Below are 27,879 nucleotides of genomic sequence, written 5' to 3' on the forward strand. Positions count from 1 at the left end.
TTAAACCAACATGGCTTTTTAATCTCATAAGCAATACATAAACTAAAGGTAATTAAATTTCTCAAAACTTTGTGAAAAAGTAAAACAAATATCCATCCACAACAATATTTTATAACTGAACACTGAAAATGTTGGGTGTTCATCAGGACAGTTATCGTTTCTAGCACTAGTTGCAACGTTCATCTGATGATAGTATATAGCCTAACTTTGTAAAATTTTATTTTGTATGTTATTCGCTCTGAGGAGGCGCAATAGTTATGGTGTGCGAAACGTCAGTGAAGCAATAAACCAACCTGTTTATTGTTGCTTTTAAATTTAATTTCATCAGATGAACGTTGCAACTAGTGCTAGAAATATTTTATAAATCGAAGTAAATTCACAAAAACTTTTAATCAGCAGAACCAAGGAAACAAACCAATAGATAGAAACAAGTAAAATATGACACCGAGTGAAATTTCACAAGAAAGCAAAATGTAGCGCAGTGGTTCCCAATTTGACATCTATAGATCTTTAACGCGATCTTTAAGCGTCCATGAAGTAGCTTTGAAAATTTTTGTTTAAATTGGATTTGAGAACCACTGGCATAGAATATTGCAACTGCGCAATGTTTAATAGACAACCTGTAAGACTGGGTAGACAGAATCGGATCCAGCAAGTATCTTTAGGGGGAGATTTCAACAAAACACAATGTGTAGGTCTACATTAATTCGATTTTGCAAAATTACCACAAAAAAGTTACTTTTCTGTATTTTAAGGAGACACGTTCGCCTAACCTATCCCTTGTATCCGCTGCTCTTGGTAGATAACCTTACCGTATCATTATAATGCAATAGAAGACCACATGGTGCAATAAAAAATAATAATAGGGTTGTATGCGGAGCTGTCAGCGGTTTACATAGAAGACAGTGTCAGCGCCGCCGAAAGGAGGCCTTGCACTGTATCCTAGATTTATTTCTTTGCTGAGTGCCAAGTAGTAATAACGCTTAGTGCCACTTTTAAGTTTTTAATATGACTCGACAGGGCATCGAACCTATGCCTACCAATTCAGAAGAAGGCACTCTAACCACTAAGCTAGGCTACCAAGCGAAAAGGTAAATGAATTAACATATCAGGCAAATAATTCATTTACAAAATGATGCAGTGATAGTTTTCAATGACTTGTGGCACATTGGTAATAACTATTATCATCTTAACATTTGATAAGGCTCAGAAGCTGAACAAGAGTTTTGTCTGCAGTTACTGTATTGTCCTTCGTAAAGTTTATGTCGACTGCTATTTATAAAATCAATTTAGTCTTGTCTATATTATCTCGGAGTCTCGAAGCCTAAGTTAAAGGAAGAAGTCTCATTTGTCATGCACGATACGATTTGCCAACCCCTGACCTGGCTTGAACACTAGTAACACAGTTTCAAGAGTTTGAAACAATAAAACAAATCAATTATTCAACAAAAATAAGTGCTGACAGTAACGTTTACTTATTGCTACTTAGGTCATAAATAGTTGCAGTTTCTTTATCGAACATTTACGTAAATAGAAAAAAATGTACTTTGACTGTTTGGAAAATGACCCACCAAAAACACAGTTACTCAGCATAATGTAAAACTTTTAAGTGGAAACGTGTGCAATACCTAAGAAATAGCCTATATTATTAGAAAGCTTAATACTTCACGACTAACACAAGCGCTTTTATTTAGTGTTATTGCCTACATTTCGGTTGCTGGCAGTCTGTGGTTTACAAACTACAGTCCCTGTCATCATATGAATGCATATCGTTGCAAAATGTATGTTGTGTTACAAAGAAAAAAAAAAGAAAGATGTTTTGGATTATCATAGTATTCTACATAATTTTGCAAATGTATGAAACGATTTCAAAAACGATTGGCCACATTAAAGTGTTGCCTGACTCAAAGCCTGAAAAGCTACAAAGACAGTCAATGATCTTTTTCCTAGTTTTGTGACGTAACAAAAGTATTATTAGTCGTTTCCAATGAACATGGGATTCTGGACCCTGTCCTGGGGGGAGACGTATGTGACGTTTTGCCTCTGAAAAAAAAGAAGAAAATGTTACGGTTGACGCATTTACTAGAAGAATTGTAGTTCTATATTTCTTGTATACAATCTATAACGGTCGGTGTGGAAATATTTGTTGTACAAATGAGTTCTGTGAAAAGTAGTAATGATCTTCGATACTTGAGTCCGCAAAGTTGCTCTTAATTAAGATGCAAACAAACTTTCGATTAACCAAAGCGGAAGCGATCGATCAGACAATAGGATTTAACAAACTCTCATTTGATGCCTAATCAATAAAAAAAAGTTTAATCATAAATTCCGGTTTAGTTATAATTCAATAATGTGACTTACCGTAGCCCACTTTGCATTTTTTTGTTCTTCCATAAATTTTTCATACTCAACTTTGTCTCTCAGAGTTGTATATATCTTCCAGGCAATGATGCCAATAAGGCCGATTAGTAAGATCACTCCGATAACAGGAAGGATAATGACGAGGGGGTCAACAGTGGGACAATCTGCGCAAAAGGATTTTTAATTACACATACAACTTTCATATTCTACATATATAAGCCTAGTATGTACCTAGTAAACCATTGTAGGCTATATAAGCCTGTTTCATATTAACGCACTGTACTGTATAAGTGTATTATAATTATAGACCTACAATAACACATAGCCTAGCGATATTGTTTGCGTCTATATTTTTACAAACTAGTAACTTCAACATTAAAAATGTCGAAAAAATAGCCACAACTATTACAACCTAGTTAGTAGCCATAGCCGTGCGTTATCTCAATCCTGTTTTAAATAAATTAAATGTCTAAAGTTGAAAAAAACTGTTCTGGTTAGAAAAAAATCGCAATCCTGAGAGCTGGGGCAACGAAAACACAAGCAAGCCTGAATCCTGAAGCAAGAAAACCAAAACAACCTTAATTTTCAGGTTTATATTGATATTGGTCACCTGTTTCTGAGTCGTATTTTTGTACATAAACCCAGTACTCAGCTTTTTCCACCTCCCATAGAATTTCGTATTTGGCGATGCAGTTGCTAAAAGGATTTGTTTCACATTGCTGGGGGAAGTGAACGGATCTGAAAATATCAAATTATTTCTGGAATTTAGAAGAAACCGGCAACAAGACGCAATGTTACGTCAGAAGCGCATTTGAAATAAGTTGGTACTTGCACTTGCAAATAAGAAAACCAAAGTATTTTAATATCAGAATTAAGCTCATGAGAACGTACGTGGAAAGAAGCAAGTAAATTGAAGAAAACATCAAAATCTGACACGTTTAGATGAAGAGTAATATTGCTTCATAATTTTTTATCACGCCATCTTGTGCGCTGAAAATATTCAGTAAATGCTTCATGATGCATCGGCTAGTGCGCGTTCACAAGCGGTTTGATTATGAATAAACAACGGAAATACAACGTTTGCTTTTGTAGTATTTTTTGAAACTTGCTTTTATAAACAATTGTGACATCATTGACGGTCTCACGTACAGGCTGAGTCCAAGATTGCAGTACTGTACTCAAGTGTTTTGCAACCTTTAATGAGCCAGGGAACATTTTAAGCATTAAAATAATCTTGCGGAACATCAAACAAAAATATATAATAATAAAATGAACAACACAACAACAATTTATTCACTCCCAGCTTTTCTCAATACGATATCTGGGCCTGTTTGGATGAGCACAAGTTTACATTCTTCTATGATCCGATGATCCATGGAACACCAGTCAAACTAATCAATTTCTTCCGAAACACATCAAAACTTTTCACGGAACACTAGTGTTGAAAATGACTGCTGTACTCAATCTTGGTTGTTACTTACAGTTCAGTGCTGAAACTATTGCAAAGGGAACATCCGTCTGTTTTCTGGCCACTTGAGCACGCACCACAGCCCGGAAGTGATGGAACAGAGCTGAAGACAATCCCTTCATCTTGACATACTCCCTTGCATTCTTGTACAGTTTCCTATCGAAAAATCTATCTTGTAATTTATTTACCAAAGTGCACAAGAGATGCCAAAACCCCTCTGGTGTAAAATAAACCAGAAGGTTTAACGGTAACAGTTTACAATTAGCCTCTAACATTTTTAAATATTTAGCCTGCAGTGTATAACTTGTCAACAAAGATAAAAAAGTAAAAGATAGAAATGCGTGTAAGAAAAAATAAAGGAAGGTGTGATCTTCCCAGAGACTAGACACTAATTAATTATGACGCAGTTGAAGTGTTCAGATCAACGCAATAACAACATTTCATAATTTTTTTAAGTTTAGTTCATAGAATTTGCGCTTTGAAGGTTTGAAATTCTTCTAACGATTTAACTGTAGGCTACTTAGTACTTACCCTGTTCTGTCTTTCCTGCTCATACACGCACTCCGCGCACTGTCTTATCTTTTCTCCTTGACAAGTGCCATTAATTTCAGTGCAGTCGGGGTGGACACAATCATTACATAATGGGCCTTGGAAGAGCTGCATGAAGAAAAATATTCATTACTTGGTACATTGGTTCAACAATAGGTTAATTATATAGGTTAGGGTTACAAAGTAGGAGTTGTTCCACCTTGTTCGATTTGCCATCGTCACCTGTTTTGATTATCTTCAAGTTTTCTTGTGGGGGTCCCCCCTCCCCCCAAAAGCAAGCGTTGTCTTTAAAATGAATTAGACTTGATAAAAATACACTACATAAATCTTGGCCACAGACTTAACTTTTCAGGACTTTGGAAGAGTTCTGAACGTAGCCTACGAAAATAGATGGTTATAGACACCACTGTGCACAAGATTTCTGAACTAAAGGCTGAAGCCGATTGCAAGTGCTACTCGCCAATGAAAACTATTGAATTTGCACATTGAGAATTCTATTCATTGTTTGAACTTATGAATCGTGTTACACATTGCTTGTTGAAAAGCTAACTTTTTGTCATATGAAACCTTAAGAATTGAAGGCATTTAGTTAAATAACATGATAGGCTATGAGTTTTTTCTAGTGCCGAATCTCGTGATAAAAAAACAAACAAAAAAGCGATAAAAAGAAACACTTGGACATTAAACCAATTGAATAAAAACCCTTGAAAATAGCATTTTAGGTATGCGGGCCGAGTAACATGCTCATCTGCAATCGCCTTCAGCCTTCAGTTTTGAAGGCTTGTGACAGTGTCTAGAATATTTGTTTTCGTAGACCATGGTTCTGAGCCATGGAATTATTCTTTCCAGATTTGGGTCTATAAGAAACGTTTAGAGTTCCATGTTAGCTCTGCAGTACAAAACTTACGTTTGAATCACAACTGCATGTATTGCAATCACACGATCCTCGTCCGGAACACACAAGTTCCGAAGAATTCTTAGGTCTGCAAAGCTTCTCGTTACAAGAACATATCCTCGTGTTGCGATTTAGTGTCCACCCCTCATTTTCGTTGCAAATACATCTGGGATTTCCAAAACAGTTCTGGCAAGTTCCCTTTTCTTCACCTGAAACATCAAAAAATAAATAAAAGCTCTCAAAAAGAAGTAACCTCATCAAAAGCAACATTCCATTTACAGGCAAAACAATGAAGGAAGTTTAAACTGGTACAGTAGACTAATGAATTTCAAGCATACAACAACACTGCATAGTAATGCAAAGGAATTTACTGTATAGTATTATCATGCAACAGGCTGAGATATACAAAACAATAATGACTTCATCACGGAAAAGATCAAAGGAAAACAGGCTGGTGAAAAACAGCGTCTCACTTTTCTTAATAACCTCAAGGATCATCTTCACGTTACAACAGCAACAATTTTTAATGCAGTCAAATACCGGGATAGATGGAAAGAACGATGCATGAATGCTTCAGCCTGGAACAGGAATGGTACATAAAGAAGAAGAAGAAGAAGTAGGGGTGGTGTTTTGATGTCTAAAATAAAATGTGGATTACGAATGCTCCTATGCAGTCATAACAAAACAAATGTGGGTGGTTGTCATTCTTCTTCAGTCAAGGGAAGATCAACATTTCATAAAGGTGTAGGCAGGGCCGTTGAGAGGATGGTATAATTGAGATGTTTTTATGTTGTGTTATTGGTTGATTTCGCTTGTTTAGGGTTCATCAAAGCAACCTCTCTTCCACAATTTGACTCGGACTGTTCACAACACATACCTCCGCATTCGTTCTCCTCTTCGTCTGATGGGCAACCTGATCTTCGACATTCGCAGTAATCTCCGTAATAATCGTCCACACACTCGCAATTACCGCACTCGCACAACCCATTCTCGCTGCAAACATATCGGCATATTGTCTTAACCACAGCGGGTGCACATTGTGCGCTCACTAAGCATGTGCTTGTGCTTTGCAATGAGGATAAGAGAAAAGCAAAAGTTGCCGTTTTGTTTGAATTTTTTCAAGGTGTATAAATCAATAACATGATTTTTATTTTAGCGTAACTTTATGGTATTCAAACTACTCTAAATATACGACTGTAAGGAATCCTCAGTCAATGATGCTTTGGCAGTGGTGAGAAGATTACCCATCAGCAAACCTTTAACATATTTCTAAGCACTGGTAAAATGCTGCAGTATATGCAATGCGGATTTTTACAAAAAAAATATGCAATCTTTTATAGAGGTTTAAATGTGCTCATTCATAAATTACAACATTCTTTACTGGAGCAATAGTATACTCCTATAACGAAAAGTGGACATCCGCAATACTTAATATAGCACTCCTGCTTCCGCTACCGCTACTTCCAGCTCTGGGCTAAAGTAGCGCACACTACCGCTATAACTACTAAAAGCACTTTGTGACGTCAAAATGACATTAAAAACAAATGACGTCATTCGCCTTTTCAACGATGTTACACTTTTTAGGTGAAACTTATTGTTACGCATCTTTCAAAAACACGAGCTTCTCAAAATGCGAATCGTTGCCCTGCCCTCTTTCAACGGACAAAATTCTTTCCACCGTGGCACTGAAAGGACTGGCAATTGGGAGTGTTGTATTTAATAAAGCGACGTTATAAATTGGCACTAGGAAAGCTCAAGGACTTGCTTCTGTCTGTAAAAAGGCCTCCACAATTGAAATTGTCCGTACCGATGTTTCATGCGATACCATCAACACACCAAAAAAATCACCCTCCTAGTCATCACTGGTGTTGGTGTCACTCTTATCGGTATCAACGTGGCTTGATTGTGCCCGCAATAGTCGAATGATTTCTGCGTCCATTTTTCCACATATTGTTTCCATAAAAAAATCTCCAAAAGCAATTCATTTGTTTCACTTTAAATTGCACAGTGGCGGGTAGCGGGAGTGCGATTGAAAAATGGTTATAACCTTTACCGCTACATTGAAAAAACGTAGTGCCGCTACTGCAACCATTTCTCCAACACAAATGTAGCGGCACTACCGCTACTTCTACCAAAAAAGTAGGAGCGTTAATAGCAGTGCTACAAAAGTATCGAGGTACTGCCCATCTTTGCCTACATGCAACTTTCTCATGTGTTTAATTAACGTTATGATTAAGTAGGTTCATACTTGCAAAGAGGCGTGCTTGGTGTGAAGGGTCTTACTGACGTGCAGTTTTGTTCAAGTGGGATTCCATTTGTAGGTTCTTTACATTGACATCGTGTGCCAAGAAATCCCTTGAAGCAGGAACATATACCGCACTGATGACGAAACAAAAGAAGAAGTGAACATACAGCCTGTGTAATGTGTGTATGTATGACATAATGATGTTACAATGTGAGTAAAACTTGATATAGCTATCTCCTAAAACGAATTGATTTATATTAATTAGACTTTAGGACCTTCAAATAGCCAAATGGGCGCATTTTCGATTTGGTCCATAGTTTTATTACCGCTTTGATTGTTTGCTGTTAGTGAATAATTATATCAGAGAATAGGGCCATGCACACGTACATCAACCCCACAACGTTTGTACATCCAGCTCCTTTATTGCTTTACTGTGATTTCGATACAGGGGTTTACAAGGTTTTTGATAGACCTATGAGTCAGATAAAACCATAGCGACCTACTGTATATGCACAGGCCTTGACAACTTGCGAACTGGAGGCCTGACTTAAGGCAGATGTAATTTTGATTTTAAACTTCAGGCTAAATTTACTTTATACCCTTCGAAATGATAGTTTTGAGAAGCGAAGTTACCAAAGTGGGATCACTGAATTTCAAAATGACAAATCTTTACCAGTTACCAGTGTTGCCAGACGATTTTTGGATTTCCAGCACAAGTGACAAAATCTAGTCCGTTTTTTAATTGGTCGCAATAGCACTAAAGGAGCTCAAAACCGCACAAAAGTAACTCAAACTCACACAAAATATACAAAGAAACTAAGAAAACTATATTTATTAACTAATACTCAAACTATCAACTTATAGTAGCGATTTTGGCTTCAAACAGATCGGCCTTCAGTAAATTTTAAGCTTCACGTTGTCATAGCCTGTGTATAAAAACGCCATTGATGAAACTAAAGATAAAAGTGCAAAAAACAAATGTACTTTGAAAACTCATCAATGTATTTTCATGAAAGGAATGTTGGAAGTAAATTCTGCCAAACCTTATTAAGTTTATGAAAACTTTTTAAAACAAAAGTTTCTTTGTCTTATAGTTATAGGTTGGTAGTTAATCCAGCTCAAACATTCATTGAAGTGATGCATTCATTTGAGCATTGTGACGTATTGTCAGGTGACGAGAAATGCAAAAGCATAATGGGTCACATGAGACAATACCGTTTGCCTTCCCAGAAATTGATTCAGTGTCTGCAGACGTTGAATCAATGTAACAAACGACTGATTTGCTGTCTGGGTTAATATTACATACCACATATAAACCAAGGGTCTCAAACACGCGGCCCGAGTAGACTTTTGGTGCGGCCAGCGATGTATTTCTAAACTGAAATATTTAACAAATACAGTAAAACAATGACAACTATTAATACTACAAAAAGTGCTCAATGTTAAGCAAAAAGCAAAGCAGAGCGAATTAAATCAAATATAGTTATTACTATTTGAATCCTTAACAGCCTGTTTCACCTACACGGATCATCAGAAGGTTCTTATTCAAATAGAATACCAATACTATTTGAATAAGAACTACTTGAACAAATTCTATTTGAATAAGAACCTTCTGATGGTCCGTGTAGGTGAAACAGGCTGTTAAGGATTCAGATAGTAATAACTATATTTGATTTAACAAATACAGTAGGTTTACATATTTTTTCTATAGACTTAGAAAATAAAATGCATCTAAAATTGCTCAAAAGTCTGAAATTGCCCATCAAATTTCACACGACATTTCAGTACCAGTGTTGCACCGTTTTATGGCGTTCAAAAACTCGTATTGTTACATCACAATCATATTGCCTATTCACTTATTGTGTCATTATCGCAATAAAAATCTTGATATATGGCTATTTGCTATAAAGCCATTTCTTTAAGTTTAGTCTTTTTCCCAGCTTTTGAAAATTGATTGCAAGACTTTTACCCTCCAGGTCCGTTGTGTCGTTTGCGGTTCTTTTTTCTTTACGTTCGTGCAACGTTTTTCTATCTCTTTGTTTTTAGCCCACTACTTTTTCTAGGAAACGTTCAGTGTGTTCTTACTACCCTTTTTATTGCGTTTATCTGTGTTATTTTGTTTATTAACTTCTTGTTGTGTATTGCGGCCTTTTGGTTAATTTACAAGTGTTCATTTGGCCCTTAGAGCAATTTGAGTTTGAGACCCTTGGTATAAAAAGTACTTGTTGAACATCTCACCTCAAGACTTCCGCTGAAGCTGCACATTGAACTGTTTGAGGTGATGTTGTCGATGCAGCCACAATCGCAGATGTAATCTAATCATGGATGATAATTGCAAGCTCGAATTTTTGTGTGAGAAGTAAGGCTATTGTTTGTAATTACACGTTCTATTACGTAACAAGCAAGCAATATGAATTCCAGTAATCAGCTTTTTCATTGTTATCTCATAATATCGTGGTTGTCATTATTTCAATTAATCAAATTGTTCTTTTCTCAAACTAAGTGAAACATACCTATAGTCACGTTCACGACGTCACGAATGGTGCTCGATGATATGCTGACGACGTCACGTTGCGTGGGATCATCAGGACATTGTGTTGACGTCAGTTCAAATTGAAACACAACCTAACAAGAAAGCAAAGTGCTTAGTGCAGCTCAGTTCAGCTCTTACTGTTGGTGCAACTTATCAGCTTGTGTTGATCTTCTTCATTATGTGAGCCTCTGGGGCTGAGGGTCTATCCTTTTACCACCCCAGATCCACAATGTTTCCGGATTACACTGGGAAGTTACTAAAAAGTAGCCAGTCTTTGATTTCATCATCCAATACGAGTTCGACAAGCTCGTGTTGGGAAGTTTACATAGACTAAGATCATAAGTTTTTAGTTAAATCCATTGTGATGTAATGTGAACCTTCATGTTTGTATGACACATCTACAAAAATAACATCACAAAGCTGACGTACAATAGTACGCAACTTGGAAGAAACAAACAGAATATGTTTACGTACCGTACAACCTACAGTAGGTTAAAGTGACAAAGGGCCAGAGAGGAAACTGCTTTCATAACATGCAAAAATAAAGTATCAAGCTCCGACTCTCACTATTTCGGCAGGAAGTGATAAGAGATTCTGGACGATGATCGAAAGGATATAGGTTCGATACCGACCTTGGGCACCCAGCGTATCTTGGCAAAACACTTAATGAAACGACAAATTAGCAGCAATTAACTCTTTAGGCAATTTTCAGCTGTGGAGTGTTGCAACTAAACCTGTACTCGGTGTAAATGGTAAACCAATAGCTATTCTTCCAAGCTTTGTTATTTTTTCAAAGATACCGTACTGTAGTAAAATCTGAACATATCTTGTTCCTGACTGTTTGAGATTTGTCTGGTGCCTCCAGAAGAGATTCAAACCAACGTGAAATATGACTCACTTCGTCACCAATGTCCGCATTGTTGCATTCCAATGAGTTTTCCTTCCACATTGAGCTACCAGGACATAGCACTCTGTAGGACATTTCAATATTGTTTGGGAGGGTTGGTTCCGTCAGCACGATTTTGGTCCGCAAGGCCTAAAAATGACACCAATTAATTTCTCATACCGAACCGCAAAATGTTGTAATAAGGACGTAGAAAATTGTCTCGTCACAATAACAAGTCTCGTCCTTCTCAGCTCAAAAATTGTCTCGTCCTTCTCAGCTCACTGAATTGTTTTCAAGGTTTATACGGCTTTTAATGACAATATTTAAGTGTAATGAAAATATTATTTGAAAGATATTACGTAATTAGAAATACCAAAGAATGTCATTTCCGATAAATAGTAATTTTGAAGTGAATAAAAGCTTTTAGTAAAAAGGCTAAACGTCATTTTAAAATTTTTAGTATAATTTTATTCAAAATCAAGAAACAGAACGACATTGTAGAAATGACCCGACGTAATGTCCAGGGCTTTGATTGGTCCCGAACTCGAGTCGAAGAAAAAAAATTTCACTTCTACTTTTCTTCATACACAGGGGCGCCGGAACGGTTTTTAACTGGGGGGGCAGGATTGTGAGAAAAGGGCACTTTTGTTGCTGAAAGGCCAATTTTTTTACAGTTTTAAGATAACATATAGCGATAATGCTCATCCATCGGCTCATCATCGAGTAATGATGCAAGTGTCCGGTATACAAGAACAATGGCAAGGAAGGGCATCATGCTATGTTATAATGATGTAGGCTAACCTAATCTGATACAGAGTTTTGTCGTGAATATTAATTTTGAGGCAGAAATGAAAGATTATAGTTAGGTTAAACGCGAATAGCTGAAATTATTATATCGTATTGCAAAATGTGCAGTAGCTTACAAGACCTTAAAAGGGCACCATTGCCCACCCATCCCCAGAAAATTTGAGGGCAGGGGGTATCCGCCCCCCATGCCCCCCGCTTCCGGCGCCCCTGTTCATACATCTGCTGCTAGTGCTATGTTGTGGCAAGTGATATTGTTATTTTGCTTTGATGGTCGAGAATGAAAAACATGATGATGATACGAAGTTCTTACGTTATAGGATGTTGAAATGACTGAGACAACATTACTGGAATCATTGTTGAGAATATCAACAAATGTGTTGTCGAGAATATTGGGAAGATCCTAAATAAAACAGGAGGCGATTCAAAAGAAAGTAAATTTAAAAAAAAATCAAAATAAAACAAATCTGCTAGTAAGTATTGAGCAAAAATATGGCTAGAAGTTTATCAAGCTAATTAAAGTGGAACTTTAAAGTCTAAGTAAAGACATAAATAAGTAAGTGCAAGAATATGTAGCCTATGGAAGACCCAATGGACGTTCTATTGGCTGTGTACAGTACAATGCAATAAACAAATTTGCACTATTTTAAGATTTTCTGCATTATTTATATAAGCTATAAACACAATGGAAATTTATATTAATTCTTGCAAATGAATTTTTTATTTAGAAACGTGATTAAAATTAAATACAGTAATTAAAGTGAAGTTGATCCTACAATGCTCAATAAGTATCAGGGATGGAAGAATAAGGTTTCATTGAACTCTTTCACCAAAAGTAGAGTGACCAGTTCCTTTCTCTCGGCCGATTTTCCTTCAACAACTACGCTCACCCACTTTATTACACCCTGGGTGAAAGCGAGCAGTGTTTTACAATCAAATGCTTCATGCTAAAATCAAACCAAGACTGAAAAATTGGAAAGCAAGCGAGTTATCCCCTTCGATATTCTACTGCTTTATGTGTAATCACAGTGTGAGTGATGCGTGTAATAATTTGATGGCTCCATACCTCAACCACCATTCTAGGTTCTCATAAGTATGCTACCTGGTATAGAGGGAACACATCTTCTGTGACCGCAAACACCGTCTGGATCTTGTTATCATCAAAGGCTTTCTTCAGCTGGCCAATAGAGGGGTAGTCCATAATTTTGCTCTTTGAATAAACCATCGCATCTGGAAGATGTGTATTGACTCCCTGGAGAAGAGTTTGCATCAAATTAGGAAAGTTTGACAAAATAAATATTTCGAAATATTTCGTTTTGTTTCATGCGAGTTGCGTCATTGTGTCTTCATCTCATTTTTAAAGATAAACAACTTTGTTTTGTTGCAAATTGGAAACAGCTTGTTAGTTTTTTAGGGTTACTGGCTGTTAAAAGCAAAAATATTTCAAAACTCTAAAATTGTTTGTTGTGTTTTGATGCAAGATTTGCTGTCTTGGTTAGGTTTATTTTAAATTAACGTTTTTCATGAAGAATTACTTTTCAATAATCTTTGTACTTCTTTCTGTAATGTTTACTTTGTCTCAACGACAATGATAATTATGGTGGACAAAAAAAAGTGAAAATAAAAACTAGCAATACTTGTAGCACACAATAACTAAGCAGACCAATGAACAAGAATTGGTGAAACTTATGCAGTTTTATTTAGACCTATACGCCATTTCTTTTTATTGAGTATGGAGATAGCAGAAAAGTAACAATTCACGTGGTAACAAGTTTAAAATATACAAAAATGAGTCTTTTATGTAATTTTTTTTTTTAAATAAATTGCTTACTCTACAGTCTACACCCACCGTTTCTAAATGGCATTGCATGTCATTAATTTCCAAGATGGCCGCCAGCTTTCCATCCATGGCAATGTGCGGAGAGGCGTCTGAGGTGAAGAGGATCACTCTGAGAGCTTCCGGTCTCCAAGCTATTTTCTCCTAAAAGTTAAAATGGACGTGTTCTCAAGAGATTGTTGTCGGCATTAAATACTTTGTGTTTAGCAAAATATAAAGCTCTCAAGATCAGACTGGATAGAGAAGGATGCGGAGTATACTGAGGATACTGAGGATATGTGAACAGGTAACGTTTCAAAACACTTTTGGAAAAATTTTTAATCTTTTTTAGTCTTTGAATTAGAACAAAGCCGAATTCAAAAATTAAGAGTTTAATTTCTCAAGTTTGAGCTTGCATCAATGATAATGCATTGCAGGATGCAAAGAGCTACATCCATAGCTTCTTTACATGTCCGTACTCATCAGGCATTACTCTTAATCCTACATTGTGGGTCATACCTAGGATAACCGCATGAACTATCAGCTTCAAGTGCAGTAGGCAATAAAGGCAACGGACAGGTAGAGAATCAAACCTAAGACCTTCGTGTTTGGAGCAGAACTCTGCTAGCAACCAATTTTTAATCTTCATCTCGACTATTGATAAATTTGAACGTATTCGTTTCCATGATCAGCTGCAGAATCGATTTTTAATAGTCGACTGTGTAGCCGAGTGGTGAGAATGTCTGCGCGACGTACGAAAGGACGTGGAGTCGACACCGGTCCAGAACACGGGGCTTTGTTTCGGCAAAGATACTTCATGGCAAGCCAAAATAAGGGGTGCAGCTGGCTCGAAGACTATATATCACTTTGCAGCTTCCTATTGTTTGTTGTGTCACATCTGTGATCGCAGTGTAGTCTACTGTATGTTGATGCAATGGGCGCAAAATAAAACATGATTATTGTTATTATTACATTATTATTATTATTATTGGATGAAATCACAAATACCACAACAATCTTTGCTTTCAAGAATTCAAGCTAACCTCTTCAATCAAACATGGTTTAGAAACAATTATTACAGTTGTAGTTTGCAGTGTTTTTCTGATTAGTATAAACATTTATCTTTTTACCTGGCACACTGCTATTTGCATGAGGGCATCAAAACCGCCTTCTGGCGTGTCAATGTTGCCGGATATACTCGTGGCGCGTACAGCGTTTATGAACGCGGTTCCATTTCCGGTCACAGACAATTGATGACGAAAACCAAACACAGGAGCACAGTTTCCTCCTTCAAGGTTTTGGCAAGGATTCTTTAACCTAAAAAATATTGATCAATCATTAATGTCCATGTTTTGCGCCTGAAACTTTCACAGTTGATTGAAATGATTTGCAGGAAACACTACTTACTGTTCGGGGATGGTACTGGCATAAGGAAGCATCACTTTGTCCACGAATGTTCCGAATCCAAGTCTGACATTGCTCGTGAAGTTTCGTATTGACTCAACCAATCCGCTACCTAATGTCTGTTAAGATAAACATAATAGCTTAGTTATGATAAACAACAAAATTCTTAGCACAGAGACGTAGCCACGGGAGGTGAGTTTAGGGGGCAATCTCTCTCCTCCCAAATGTAATCTCTCCTTAAAAAATATGTTTTAATACGATTAGGCTTACAACGTTTTATACCATTATAGTTCATGAATGACGTTTTCCCCCCAGCAGTTACTTTTGAACTCTTAAATTTTTTTTTTACGTACGTCACTGCCTAAGCATGTAGCTACGTCAAGAATATAGACAGTATTTTCTTTATGTAAGTGGCAAGAAATGTAGTTCCTTTGTTAATAAAGAAAAACTTTAAGATGTGGTTGCAACGGGAGGCTTCAAACGAGAGTTGTGAAATTCGTCTGAATAACTTTTTTCTCAGTGTTGTTTGCTCAAAGGGGTTTTAAAATAGAATATCATCTGATTTGGTTTAAATATTGCCTCTACAAGGTGCGAACCGGCGCTCACACGATTATAGGTCAAATTTCACAACGAGCTCATCTGTTTGCCAACAATACGTAAACAACAATTAGGAAAGTAGTTACGATGCAATGTCAATGAAAGGAAACACAGATTACCAAATCTGGAACGGTTTAACCATACACTGTATATATGCAATTAAGCATATACTGTACAGGTGTTTGGAGTAGATGATGATTTATACAGTTGGTACGGACGCCATGCTGGGTCTAATAAACCAGCATGGCTACGCTACGTTCGATGATACAGGCTAAGAGAATGCCACCGCGAGCAGTGCTTTAATACAGCGTGCACTGGCAGGAAATACAACTTCCAATTCTATTTGGTGTGTTTCCTACATTGAGGTAGCGGCGTATAGGTAAGCAGTGTTGTAGAACTCTCACAGCTGCACAATTTGCACATACTGTGGTGATGAAGTTACATTTACAGCAACGTAGACCATGCAGTGAGTTTCAATGTGTTCTGAACTTTCTATGAAAGCTGACAATGGATTTATCTAAAACACAAGCCTCCCCCAAACATATTTCAATATCGGTTTGTTCTAGTACACACATTGGTTTATGATGCTCCTTGTTGCAGAAAAGAACTTGAATTGATTTGTGATTACAATGAAATTTGAATTGGTCTCTTGACCTTTCAGTTTCTATTTCATATCAAAGCAGCTTTTCGAACTTCTTTGCTATCAGTGAGGTATAAGTTAAGAGCATGGGTATGATTGTCTGTGATGGATCAGTTGTTTAAAACTAAGTTGAGAATTAAAATGAAGTTCAACCAGCCTCATGTTTAACAAGAATATATATTTCGCTACATAGTAATGAGCATCTTCAGTTCTGCAAACAAACAAACAAATTACTGCAATGAATGCATAAAGGGAAACTATGCTGTAAGCCTCTATAATCAAAATTAAAATGATGAGCAAATTACTTCAACATTTACCCATTAAGAAAATTGTTTACGTCATGGAATATAAAACCAATGTTCAAAGTGAAGAATAAAAACCAAGAATGGATTCGGAAAATCTTCTCTCGTCGGTAAGTGGCAGTTCTCCCTAAACGCTATCAACAGGTAAAGTAAATTGGTATCAAGAAATGCAAATCATTTAAAAACAGCAGCAGTTCAGTTCATTTTATTTTAATTTTGTTCATTTTAATTTTGATTATAGAGGCTTACAGCATAGTTTCCCTTTATGCATTCATTGCAGTAATTTGTTTGTTTGTTTGCAGAACTGAAGATGCTCATTACTATGTAGCGAAATATATATTCTTGTTAAACATGAGGCTGGTTGAACTTCATTTTAATTCTCAACTTATTTCGATGTGATCAATAGGGTGGCTCGTTTTTGAACTTTTTTTTTTAAATTCTCTCGGGGTAGTGGGGAAATGGTGCCAATGAGTGAGAAAACGCTCATGACAAAATTTGAGATTTGTAAAAAATTGTCTTCAGCCTCCTCATGGGGCCCAAAAATCGAAAAATGGGGCCAAAAACGCAATTTTTTTTTTAAATATTTTTAGTTTGGGTAGATACAATATTGTTTAGATATATCTAATTAGCCTAAGAAAAAAAATTGGCGTCATTTGAACTATTCCTTCAGCTTCCTCACAGCTTCTGAAAATTTTCATTTTGCTGAAAATTTTGCATTTTTGTTTGTGGTTACATAACTACAAACTTCGTCAGTGACGTAAATTCAAATAAAAGACGTCACTTTTTCCTACCAAGTTAACCCAATTTCATTAAAAAATGACGCAACAGCTCAGGGCAGGTCTATAAAGAGAAATACAATGACGTTTTATAGCTGGCAAAATGTCTAACGCAATTATGTATCATGTAACCACCCACAAAAATGCGAAATTTTCAGCAAAATGGAAATTTTCAGAAGCTGTGAGGAAGCTGAAGGAATAGTTCAAATGACGCCAATTTTTTTTCTTAGGCTAATTAGATATATCTAAACAATATTGTATCTACCCAAACTAAAAATATTTAAAAAAAAAATTGCGTTTTTGACCCTATTTTTCGATTTTTGGGCCCCATGAGGAGGCTGAAGACAATTTTTTATAAATCTCAAATTTTGTCATGAACGTTTTCTCACTCATTGGCACCATTTCCCCACTACCCCGAAAGAATTAAAAAAAAAAGTTCAAAAACGAGCCACCCTAGTGATCAAGTCAACCGCTTCTTGCTGACGGCGTGCCAGGGTTAGGTCTCGGTGTCTCAGATGACATTCACTTTATCGTTTAAAACTTTAATATATATTTCTTTTTCTAATAAATTGTCCTACCTGTAATTCCTCTAAATCATCGCGCATTGAATACGAAAGATCCATGACGTAATAAAGGTCGAGCGGGTAATCGACGATCCTTCGAAATGTGATGTTAACTTTCTGCGATTGCCCTGCAGATGTTCACACGATGATGTTAGAACGATTACGTCACGATTACGCATGTAATAATGCTTACATCATTTTAAAATGACGTAAGATTAAATTACGGCAAGTGTGTAAAATTGTCAAAAAATAACTACGTCGAGGAAGTATTGCATCTGATGAATTCTACAAGACGAGTCACCAACAATTCTCACATAACCAAATATTTTCAGTACAATTTATAATAAGAATTTTCAGCAAGATAAGATTTTGCTTTTCAGTTGTGCTGAGAGTGAACACAGAAGTAGGGTGGAAAACATAAAAAGTACATGTGCGGTGGAAAACTGATAAAATGTAAAGAAAAAACATCATTCAAGTAACAAAACAATAAATTATTGAAAAAGAACACGCATGGCCCGCTTTTGAAATCATCATCGTTTGTTATCTTTTACTAAATTTGACATTATTCTCACAATTCATCTCAGTCACACACAATCAGGCCGACAATTTTATGAGGGGGAAACAGTCTTTGGAGACAACCAATTTAAAAGAGCGAAGAAAAAAAGTGGTAAAAAGATTATGGCAGTGCTAAAGGATTATTTGTTGGCCTAACAAAATGAAACGTTCGAAGTAAATTGCCTTCGCAGGCCTCTGTGATTATGACCCCATCTATATTTTTATTGTTTTTATGTTGATTATTTGACCCTGATATGAGTTCTTTGAAACCTGTTAATATGTTTTATATATTCATCATCATGTACCGTCTCCGAGCCGTAGGTTGGCTGTCATTTGCTTCCACAGGTTACGCTATTCCTCTGGGTTTTTTTTGCTTCTCCATTGCTTGACAAGTCAGGCCACTGTTGTACATCAACTCCCTAAGTTGTCTCCTTCTTCTGCATTTTTTCCTTCCACCATACCATCAATAACCAATTGATGTAGCTGTTCTGCCGATCCTCTCAAAATATGCCCCGCCAACTTCATCTTTTGTTTCGTTAACTCGTTTTCCCGTTGCTTAATTTGTAATGTGTGTTACATATTAGTGACAGATAACAAGACCTCTCTGCCATTGAAGTATATCGAAGCTCACACAATCGAAACTTGGCTGCATATTATTTGGTCGCACCATCCTCAGAAGACCAAAAATGGTAACATTGCACTTTCATAAACATCAATAGAAAGCTAATTGTTTCTGTTTAAGTTATCACTGAGTCATCATATTGCCAGCGCTATTGCATCACAGTGTTGTGATTATGTTGTAACAGACGGAAGCAGACTGCATTGCAACGTTAAGAAAAGAAGTGGTTATAACTGTCACGCTCTCTTTCTATCTCTTACCAGGAAAAAGACTTGGAAAGGTTCAATGACGTAGTTTAATGGGTCAAACCGAAAAGCAGTCAATTAAATGTCGAATAATTCTACTAGTGAAATGATAATCTGACTTCTTGAAGAACTTTAACGAACGGCTTCTCAAATAACTCTAATTTCTGCATCAACTACCAATCCACAACTCATAGCACAACTCTCATAACCAACTCAATAATAATCATCATAATAATTCTCAGAATAATAATCTCGGAATAATAATCTCGGAATAATAATCTCGGAATAATCCGAATACAAACTACACCACTATTTATAGTTGGTTGTTCAGTCCAGTAACATCGAGAAGGTTACGTAACGTCACATTGTTCTGTCAAGTTGCAATAAATGTCAACAAGCAGAAGCTTATAGAAGTCTAAAGAATGTCACGTTCGCAAGAAGATTCTTACATAATAACGATTTCGCAATCGGACATTTACTGATAAACAACCTTATGACGTCATGACAAACGACGCTCAGAACTCATGAAAAACAACAGAACCTTCTAGATTTGCATGCTTACAGATGATTCTAGAAATACGTTACATAATACAAATTTCTCAATCAGAGGTTACTTCAGGTCATAACCGATAATAACACAACGCACCAGAATTCCATAATGAAAATAGCACATTCGTTGAAGATACAAAGCAAGCCATCGCGAGGCATTTGCACCTTGATTGTGACATACGCCCCCCCTTAGAATATTGTTGCAAACAATATAACAACACAATCAATACAAAACACACCATAAAACAATTAATTACTCAATAATCAGTTCTCATAAGTCTATCGTTGCATGATCTACCAACGATAGCTTTTCTCAAAACAATAGTCACGTTTTCTGCGAAAGTCTCCAACGTCCTCAACATCTTCAGTGCATCGGCGAGCAAGATGACCCATCTTCCTACATCGGAAACACCTCCTCTCCGGACAGTCCTTGGCGAGATGACCTTCTTTATGACAATTATAGCAAGCCTTCTCATCAAAAGGGCAGCTCCTTGCTATGTGTCCAATCTCCCCACATCGGTAGCAGTGGTTGTCACGGCAACGTCTATTTTCCGAATGTCCGCCGTCAGCAACGCACTCCCTGGCGAAGTGTCCGCGTCTACCGCATCTATAGCAAACTCCAAATGGTCGTCGCCTGCCTCTTCTCCTCGGTTCTTCGCGCTCGTAATATCCGTCATCGTGAGATCGTTGCTGATTATCTGCAGAACAATCTCGAGCAAAGTGACCATTCTTGCCACAAGAATAACAAGTAACTTCAGAATTTCTCTCAAAAACATTTCCGATTATCAGATCAACTAAAGAGTTTTGTAAACATAACGCTTTCACAGTCCCACTACAATACGGAGTTTCGATAGATATCATCGCTAACGGTCCTTGGATTGAAGTGGTATCTATTTTTGTCACATGGCCAGTTTTTCCCGTTAATTGACTGTCTTTAACCAAATCTCTCCTCACTATTATACCAGTAGAACCAGAATCACGTAAAACTTTTACCTTTTTGTCTCCAACTTTTCCATCCACTACTGGCAGGTGATCTTCAGGTATTATTTTTCCGCAAACATCTTCATCCGGATTCTCCTCGTCAAGCGTGGGTTCAGGAATCATTAACGCACAACCGCATCGATAAACGTCCGTGTCTTTATCTTTTCCAGACTGATTAGGTAAGGAGAACGACTTGTCCTTGCATTCCTTCGCTTCGTGTCCTTGGCTATTGCAACGATTGCACCACTTCCTCGATTCCTGATGATTTCTGTTAGTCTTTCTCCGGCAGTTAACAGACTTATGACCTAAGCCATTACAATTAAAACAACGTACTTCTCTTGGAACCGCACCTCCTTTAAAATTATTTGTTTGCTCTTCGTCATTATCGCATGACAACGTTTCTTCAGTCGACAACTTCTCATCATGAGCAACTAAGTACTGTTCTGCCACACTGGCTATTTCTTCTAGATTCTTTGGACTTCTCTCCATTAAATAAACAGACAGATCTTTCGAACATGAATCTGTGAATTGTTCCTTAACTATAAGGTTTGCCAATCCGTCCAATGATTGTTCGGCCCCCGAAAGTTCAAACCATTTTAACAAAAGGTTTCTCAAACGTTCAATAAATTGACCTGGACTTTCGTGTCGTTCAGGCTTTGCCTCACGGAATCTTTGACGGTATCCATGCTCGGTAAAATTGTATCGCTTTAACAGAGCTAACTTCAATCTGTCGTAGTTCATGGCTTCTTCTTGCGAAAGTCTTGAATATACATCAAGAGCTTGTCCCGATAATAACATGCTTAGCTGGGTAGCCCACGTTGACTTTTCCAATTTGGCTATTGTAGCATATCTTTCAAATCTTAACAAATAACTATCCAACTCATCTTTTTCTTCAACAAATGATGGCAAATCTGGACGTCTAACTTGCGCCACAATAACATCTCGAGCATTATCATTAGTAGAATTAGATCGCTCACCAATGTCCAGCTTTTGTCTTTCTAATTCAAGTTTTAACTTTTCCAATTCATATTGCGCTCTTCTTTCTTCAGCTTCTCGTTGAGCTTGTTTTTCTTCAGCTTCAGCTTCGCGCTGCGCTTGTTTCTCTTCAGCTTCTCGTTGAGCTTGTTTTTCTTCAGCTTCGCGCTGCGCTTGTTTCTCTTCAGCTTCTCGTTGAGCTTGTTTTTCTTCAGCTTCGCGCTGCGCCCGCTTCTCCTCTGCTTCAGCTTCAAGTTGTGCTCGCTTTTCCTCAGCTTCAAGTTGTGCAGCTTCAGCTTCACGCTCCTGGAGGAGGATGATGAGGGCTTGATGCTTGGTGGCCAGGTGCTCGATGATGTTGAGCTTGCTGGCCGTGATGCCCTCGGTGTTCAGCTGCAGTACGGTGGGTCCGGTACTTTTCGACAGTTCGAGCACTGCCGTGCCCTGAAAAGGGCATTTCCCTACCCACCCTGCACTGAACAGTCTCATTAGATGGGGCCTGGCTCCCTCACCGGGATGCGAGTGTGGCGCCACAGACCAGACAGTAGATCATGTCGTCCATGACTGCCCAATCCATCAACCACCACATGGAACGCTTGGACTGAAGACCCTGGATGACGAGACTGTAGAGTGGCTGATGACATCACGCCCAAACATATAGTCCCGAAGAACAGCTCATACGACGAAGAAGCTTCACGCTGTGCTCGTTTTTCTTCAGCTTCAAGTTCTGCTTTCCTTATTTCACGAGCAGCTCTTCTATCTTCTCTTTCGTCAGCTTCTCGCTGAGCTTTTTGGTCCATTATCTTGTGATACTCTTCCATCACAAACTGAGACTTCTCATTACCAGTCAGCCCCATTCGTTCAGCCATGCTCCCTAAGTCTTCAATCACCTCATGTTTGACAGTATCCGCCATCTTGACATTAATTTATTATTCTTTCAATAAATCTTCGGTATTCTTCGGTTTTTCGGTTATATTCCTTTTCGGTTATTCCCGGACGAGCTCCCAGAATGTCACGCTCTCTTTCTATCTCTTACCAGGAAAAAGACTTGGAAAGGTTCAATGACGTAGTTTAATGGGTCAAACCGAAAAGCAGTCAATTAAATGTCGAATAATTCTACTAGTGAAATGATAATCTGACTTCTTGAAGAACTTTAACGAACGGCTTCTCAAATAACTCTAATTTCTGCATCAACTACCAATCCACAACTCATAGCACAACTCTCATAACCAACTCAATAATAATCATCATAATAATTCTCAGAATAATAATCTCGGAATAATAATCTCGGAATAATAATCTCGGAATAATAATCTCGGAATAATCCGAATACAAACTACACCACTATTTATAGTTGGTTGTTCAGTCCAGTAACATCGAGAAGGTTACGTAACGTCACATTGTTCTGTCAAGTTGCAATAAATGTCAACAAGCAGAAGCTTATAGAAGTCTAAAGAATGTCACGTTCGCAAGAAGATTCTTACATAATAACGATTTCGCAATCGGACATTTACTGATAAACAACCTTATGACGTCATGACAAACGACGCTCAGAACTCATGAAAAACAACAGAACCTTCTAGATTTGCATGCTTACAGATGATTCTAGAAATACGTTACATAATACAAATTTCTCAATCAGAGGTTACTTCAGGTCATAACCGATAATAACACAACGCACCAGAATTCCATAATGAAAATAGCACATTCGTTGAAGATACAAAGCAAGCCATCGCGAGGCATTTGCACCTTGATTGTGACAATAACTAAACCGTAAAACTATGGAACCAATGGAACTATATGGAACTATATGGAAAATCTGTCTCTATCTCCAAGTGGTAGGTAGTTCCTAAAAGAGAAACCACAATTTGAAGTTCTCATCACAACTCTATTAAGGCCAAGATCCAGTCTATTCCTAAACACAAGTAGAATTCATATCTTGAGGAAACCATTCAAATACGCTGCAAATACAGCACATCCATCAATCGCTTTGGCTGGGATAGTTTTGAAGTCTCGAATGGTGGAATTCGACAGACTTTTATCTCTAACGTCAAAACAAAAAGAAACATTCTGGTTTCAAATAGTTTGATTAAGTACGGTTGTACAATACTTGGTAAACTAGTGCTGTATCATACCAACTTCGATATGTGTATTGCAGAAAGTTACAAAAACAAACCAAAGTGGACCTTGATCATTTGGCCAGCAAGTTGAGATCCTCTCCAATATAAGAACGACAACAAATATTCAAGCATTGTTTCTTTGCATTTCTTTTATGGTCTTGCGCCACCAAGTAAACCACAACACACTTCCTGATGTGCTATTGGACAATGTCATGACGTGTCAGTGTCATGACGTGAGCAGGCAACCACCTACGCAGCTTAACAACAAGCAGATCTACAAGTACAGATATCAGCTTTATTAAGCATGTTCTTCACTTTTAGCTTCTTAAAAGTAAGCCTAAAAAAGACTTCACGGTTTGTAGAAATTTAGAAAAGTCACTTTCTACAATTTTGTGCCAAAGAAACTGACCTCAAAACTTCAAACTAACCAAAGACTTAGCTGAACACTCTACTGCCTGGCCTATAGGCTATTTAGTTCTAAAAATATACTGAATTGAAGAACTAACTTTTAGCTGGTAAACCTTTGCATGGTCATTACTTGATGTTGCTCCCAAGCTGATGAAACCGCATGGATTAGGGTTCGACGCCGACAAACGCAACCAAAAAAAAGTATTTCAGAGCCAGGTTTTTGATTAGAGCACTCCAGATGGTGAAATCAGCAAACTTCACAAAAACTTCAAAATGCTTCAACATGGCAACCTAGTGACCAGAATTAAGAAAATTGTTCAAAACTTTCAAAAGCACACGATGCATCTTCAAACATGAACTTGTGATTAGCTTATTTTTAAACAGACTCAACAATTAATCCTGAAAATAAGCCACATGAACGTAAAGAGTTGGCTGTTGAGAGGAGAGTTTGGGTAAAAATGACAATCCTTGGCCTCACATCAAAACACTTCTATAAAAGGTCACTATATATCCAAAGAATATGCTGTGGTTTTTTCAAGTTTCAAAACTCCTTGGTAAGGTTACAAGCCCTAAAGTCATCCTGAGCACGAGTCTAAAAGCACCACCTCTGAATCACCCTGTTAACGTTACTGCGAAAAAATAAAGGAAAATATGTATATTATCAATGTCTGGTAAATAGTCTCATTCAAACTTGAGAGAAACAAGGCTGCGATGAAAAAGACACGTTTCAAAAAAAGAGGAGGATAATTCAGTTAGATTTGTTGATTGATCATCACAACAAAAAGAATATATGCTACACATAGCAGAAGTCTAGAAAAAGGTAGAAGCGACAAAACGAGATCGTTACGCTTGAAACCGAAATAAGGTAATCGTGTTAATTTTGAATTTAATGATAATGTCGGTAGAACTGGCCAATAATTGCTAGTGGGAAAGGAAAATGAAGAAGATTAGAAAGGAAAAGGAAGACTTGGGAAAAAACGATATGAAAAACGTCCATAACATGCTGCTTATTAATAGGCCGCTTGGTGAATTGCCTTTAATTCTCCTTGTGGCAGATCCAAAAGGGAATGATGATTGCACCGTTCTTCCAGAACACAAAAAATTAACTTTATTTACAGTATTTGCCAGGTTGGATAAATGTAAACATCTATAGATGTTTTGTTGAAATTGTCTCCCCTAAAACTAATTGTAAGTTCCGCCCCTGAACTCACCTTTCCTTAACTTCACATTCAAAGCTTGAGGTCTAAGCTGAATTACTTCTTCACTCGCTACATTAGTCTCGTTTGTGACGACAGAAAATTGTTCATCGCGCGTCGCGGCGTAGGTGCTTTTAGGATTCTCGATGAAAGTTGGTCGGCATCCAAAATCAGTGGTGTTCGCGCTGTAACAATATCCGTGTTATCATGTAAATACAGTATTGAAAAGAGAATACCGGGACATGACAGGGTTAATGGTTATGAAAATCGCTTGCTGTTGAAGTGTTGCTACCTGTGTTAGAGCAATTTATTACATAGTTTTCAATTCAATTACACCATGAAAAATATTTAATTGCATTACTGTACAATTACAATCTTCTGAAATTTTCAAATTACAATTATAATTTCCATTACTTTTAAATGTCATAAATTACACGTTTAAATTACAAAAATTAAATGTTTTAATATTTGTGTGCTTTGATGATTTGTGAGAGTTTAAAATATCAAAGACAAGTAGAATTTTATTCGATAAAGATTAAGTTGAAATGTAGAAGTCTCTTTTGAACCGTAACAAACAGATTAACAAAAGTAGGCTACTGATATCATGCGTGTAACTTAGCCTACCAAATAATGTAATTGTAATTTAGATCATTTTTTAAAAATTAAAATTGCAATTACACAAAAGTGTCCAATGCAATTAAGCCTACATGAAAATGTGTAATTGCATTCAATTACAAGTGTAAATAATTCAAGTCTGGTTGCTAGGCCTACCACTTATGAAGTATCTCATCTACTGGGTGGAAATTTTTAACCAAAAAACATAATTTCTTGATAATTCTGTGATGAAACTAACAAAATGTTTTTTGCTTAAGGAATGAATTCTCGTTGGTTTTGAAAAATGACCACCAAGCAGCATGGGTTGTTATTACTCCTGCAGGGAGCTACCTAACCTCGTTTGTTAACAACTGGCTCTCTGTTATTATTAACTCACTTAAACCTCTGGCATCGTTCTGCTCGTGACGTCATATTGATCTGATTGTCATAACACCATGAACATTCGGGATGGACTTGGATGCACTGGGCACAGCTTTCCTGAGCCCCCAAGCACATATCTTCCACTGTGAACGTCTGCACCACAGCTGGAATGACAAAAGGAGGTCAATGCATGCATGATGCAGCATCGTGCTTTGCTTCATATTATACAAAGTGAAATGTGGTGGCCAAATAATTACAAATTTTAAATGCATTTCAGAACATTTGTCTCTTGGTAGCAAAGGCTGGTAACACTTCAAATTGAATCTGATCCATATCTATCGCAATAGCTACTACAAAATCACGTTGATGGATAGTTTCATTCATTATATTCACGTTTATAATGTTGACAATCTTAACCAACTGTCTTATTCTGCAGTCTAGATTTGCAGTAGCTATTGAAAAAATATAAATTACTTTCAAACTTACATAATACTTGCATTTGATATTTTGATTTTGCGTTTTGAATTTTAGATTACCTGCAACTTCTTGTGTAGACGACAGCTGAATCCATAAGAGAACGACAGAAATACACAACAACAGTATCCGAGGCATTGTTAAACTACAAACCAGAGATATTTTCTTGCTGCGTTGTACCAAACATATCAATAGAATAAAAATTTTCTCTTCACAAACTTTAACACTGGTCACAACGAAAAAGAAACATTTAACTCGATTTTGCTTCGATACATCAAAACCTGATGTAGCTTAATACAAACTAGCTCGCTGCATAGCCGAGTGGCGAGATCCATGATTGGACGTTCGAAAGGTCACCGGTTCGACACAGCTTAAGAGCATGCAACTGTCTGTTTGACACTTAAGGCACGGCATCAACTGCGGAGTGGCTCCCCTTCGACTATAGCCCTTGATTCCTCTTATTTATGAATAGTACGCTGCTCTAAAAAAAAATATCTACGACTCTTCTTAGGGTTTTGGCCTGCTGAACTGAACATTAAAGCAATCGCTATGAAGGCCAACCAATACAAAACAAAACAAGGAGCAGTGAAAGCAAGTATTCAGTGACGTAGCTAGAAAGAAAATTTTAGGGAAGAGAAAGCAGCTGTTGGGGGTCAAATGTTTTAATACTTCAAAAAAAGAGTTTGTTTAAAAACAAAAATAATTTATAAAACTTCCCTGACTGCAGCTAAACATTCATAAAACGTTTTTCAGCATGTAATACAATGTCATTAAAACGTTGTAATAGAATTCAAAACCCATTTTTTGGGGGGCAAGATAAATTTGGAGGGTGCAATTGCCTTCCTAAGCCTTCTTCCGTGGCTACTCTCCTGGACGTAGTGCAAACGACAAACGTTCAGGCAGGATGGCTAAGAGGATAATTTGAGCTCGGGTGCTTGTGGGA

At 37.2% G+C, this 27,879-nt stretch overlaps 1 protein-coding gene across 1 annotated transcript; it reads right to left on the reverse strand.

Annotated features, from left to right (window-relative positions):
* LOC145784395 (integrin beta-1-like) lies at window positions 1-27,095 on the reverse strand. The gene is made up of 20 exons (XM_082596210.1): window positions 26,999-27,095; window positions 26,479-26,626; window positions 25,503-25,672; window positions 17,855-17,967; window positions 14,965-15,080; window positions 14,688-14,874; window positions 13,591-13,722; window positions 12,844-12,993; window positions 12,055-12,144; window positions 10,950-11,087; window positions 10,032-10,143; window positions 9,757-9,833; window positions 7,522-7,652; window positions 6,151-6,266; window positions 5,286-5,482; window positions 4,361-4,486; window positions 3,843-3,985; window positions 2,972-3,099; window positions 2,362-2,525; window positions 1-2,043 (listed from the first exon to the last, which is right to left on the reverse strand). Exons 1-20 carry the CDS (start codon window positions 27,072-27,074, stop codon window positions 1,975-1,977), a joined length of 2,583 nt encoding a protein of 860 aa, XP_082452336.1. The 5' UTR covers window positions 27,075-27,095; the 3' UTR covers window positions 1-1,974.
* Window positions 27,096-27,879: the final 784 nt, after the last annotated feature.

Source organism: Aplidium turbinatum, chromosome 1 (genome assembly GCF_918807975.1).
Source record: "Aplidium turbinatum chromosome 1, kaAplTurb1.1, whole genome shotgun sequence".
NCBI lineage: Eukaryota > Metazoa > Chordata > Ascidiacea > Aplousobranchia > Polyclinidae > Aplidium > Aplidium turbinatum.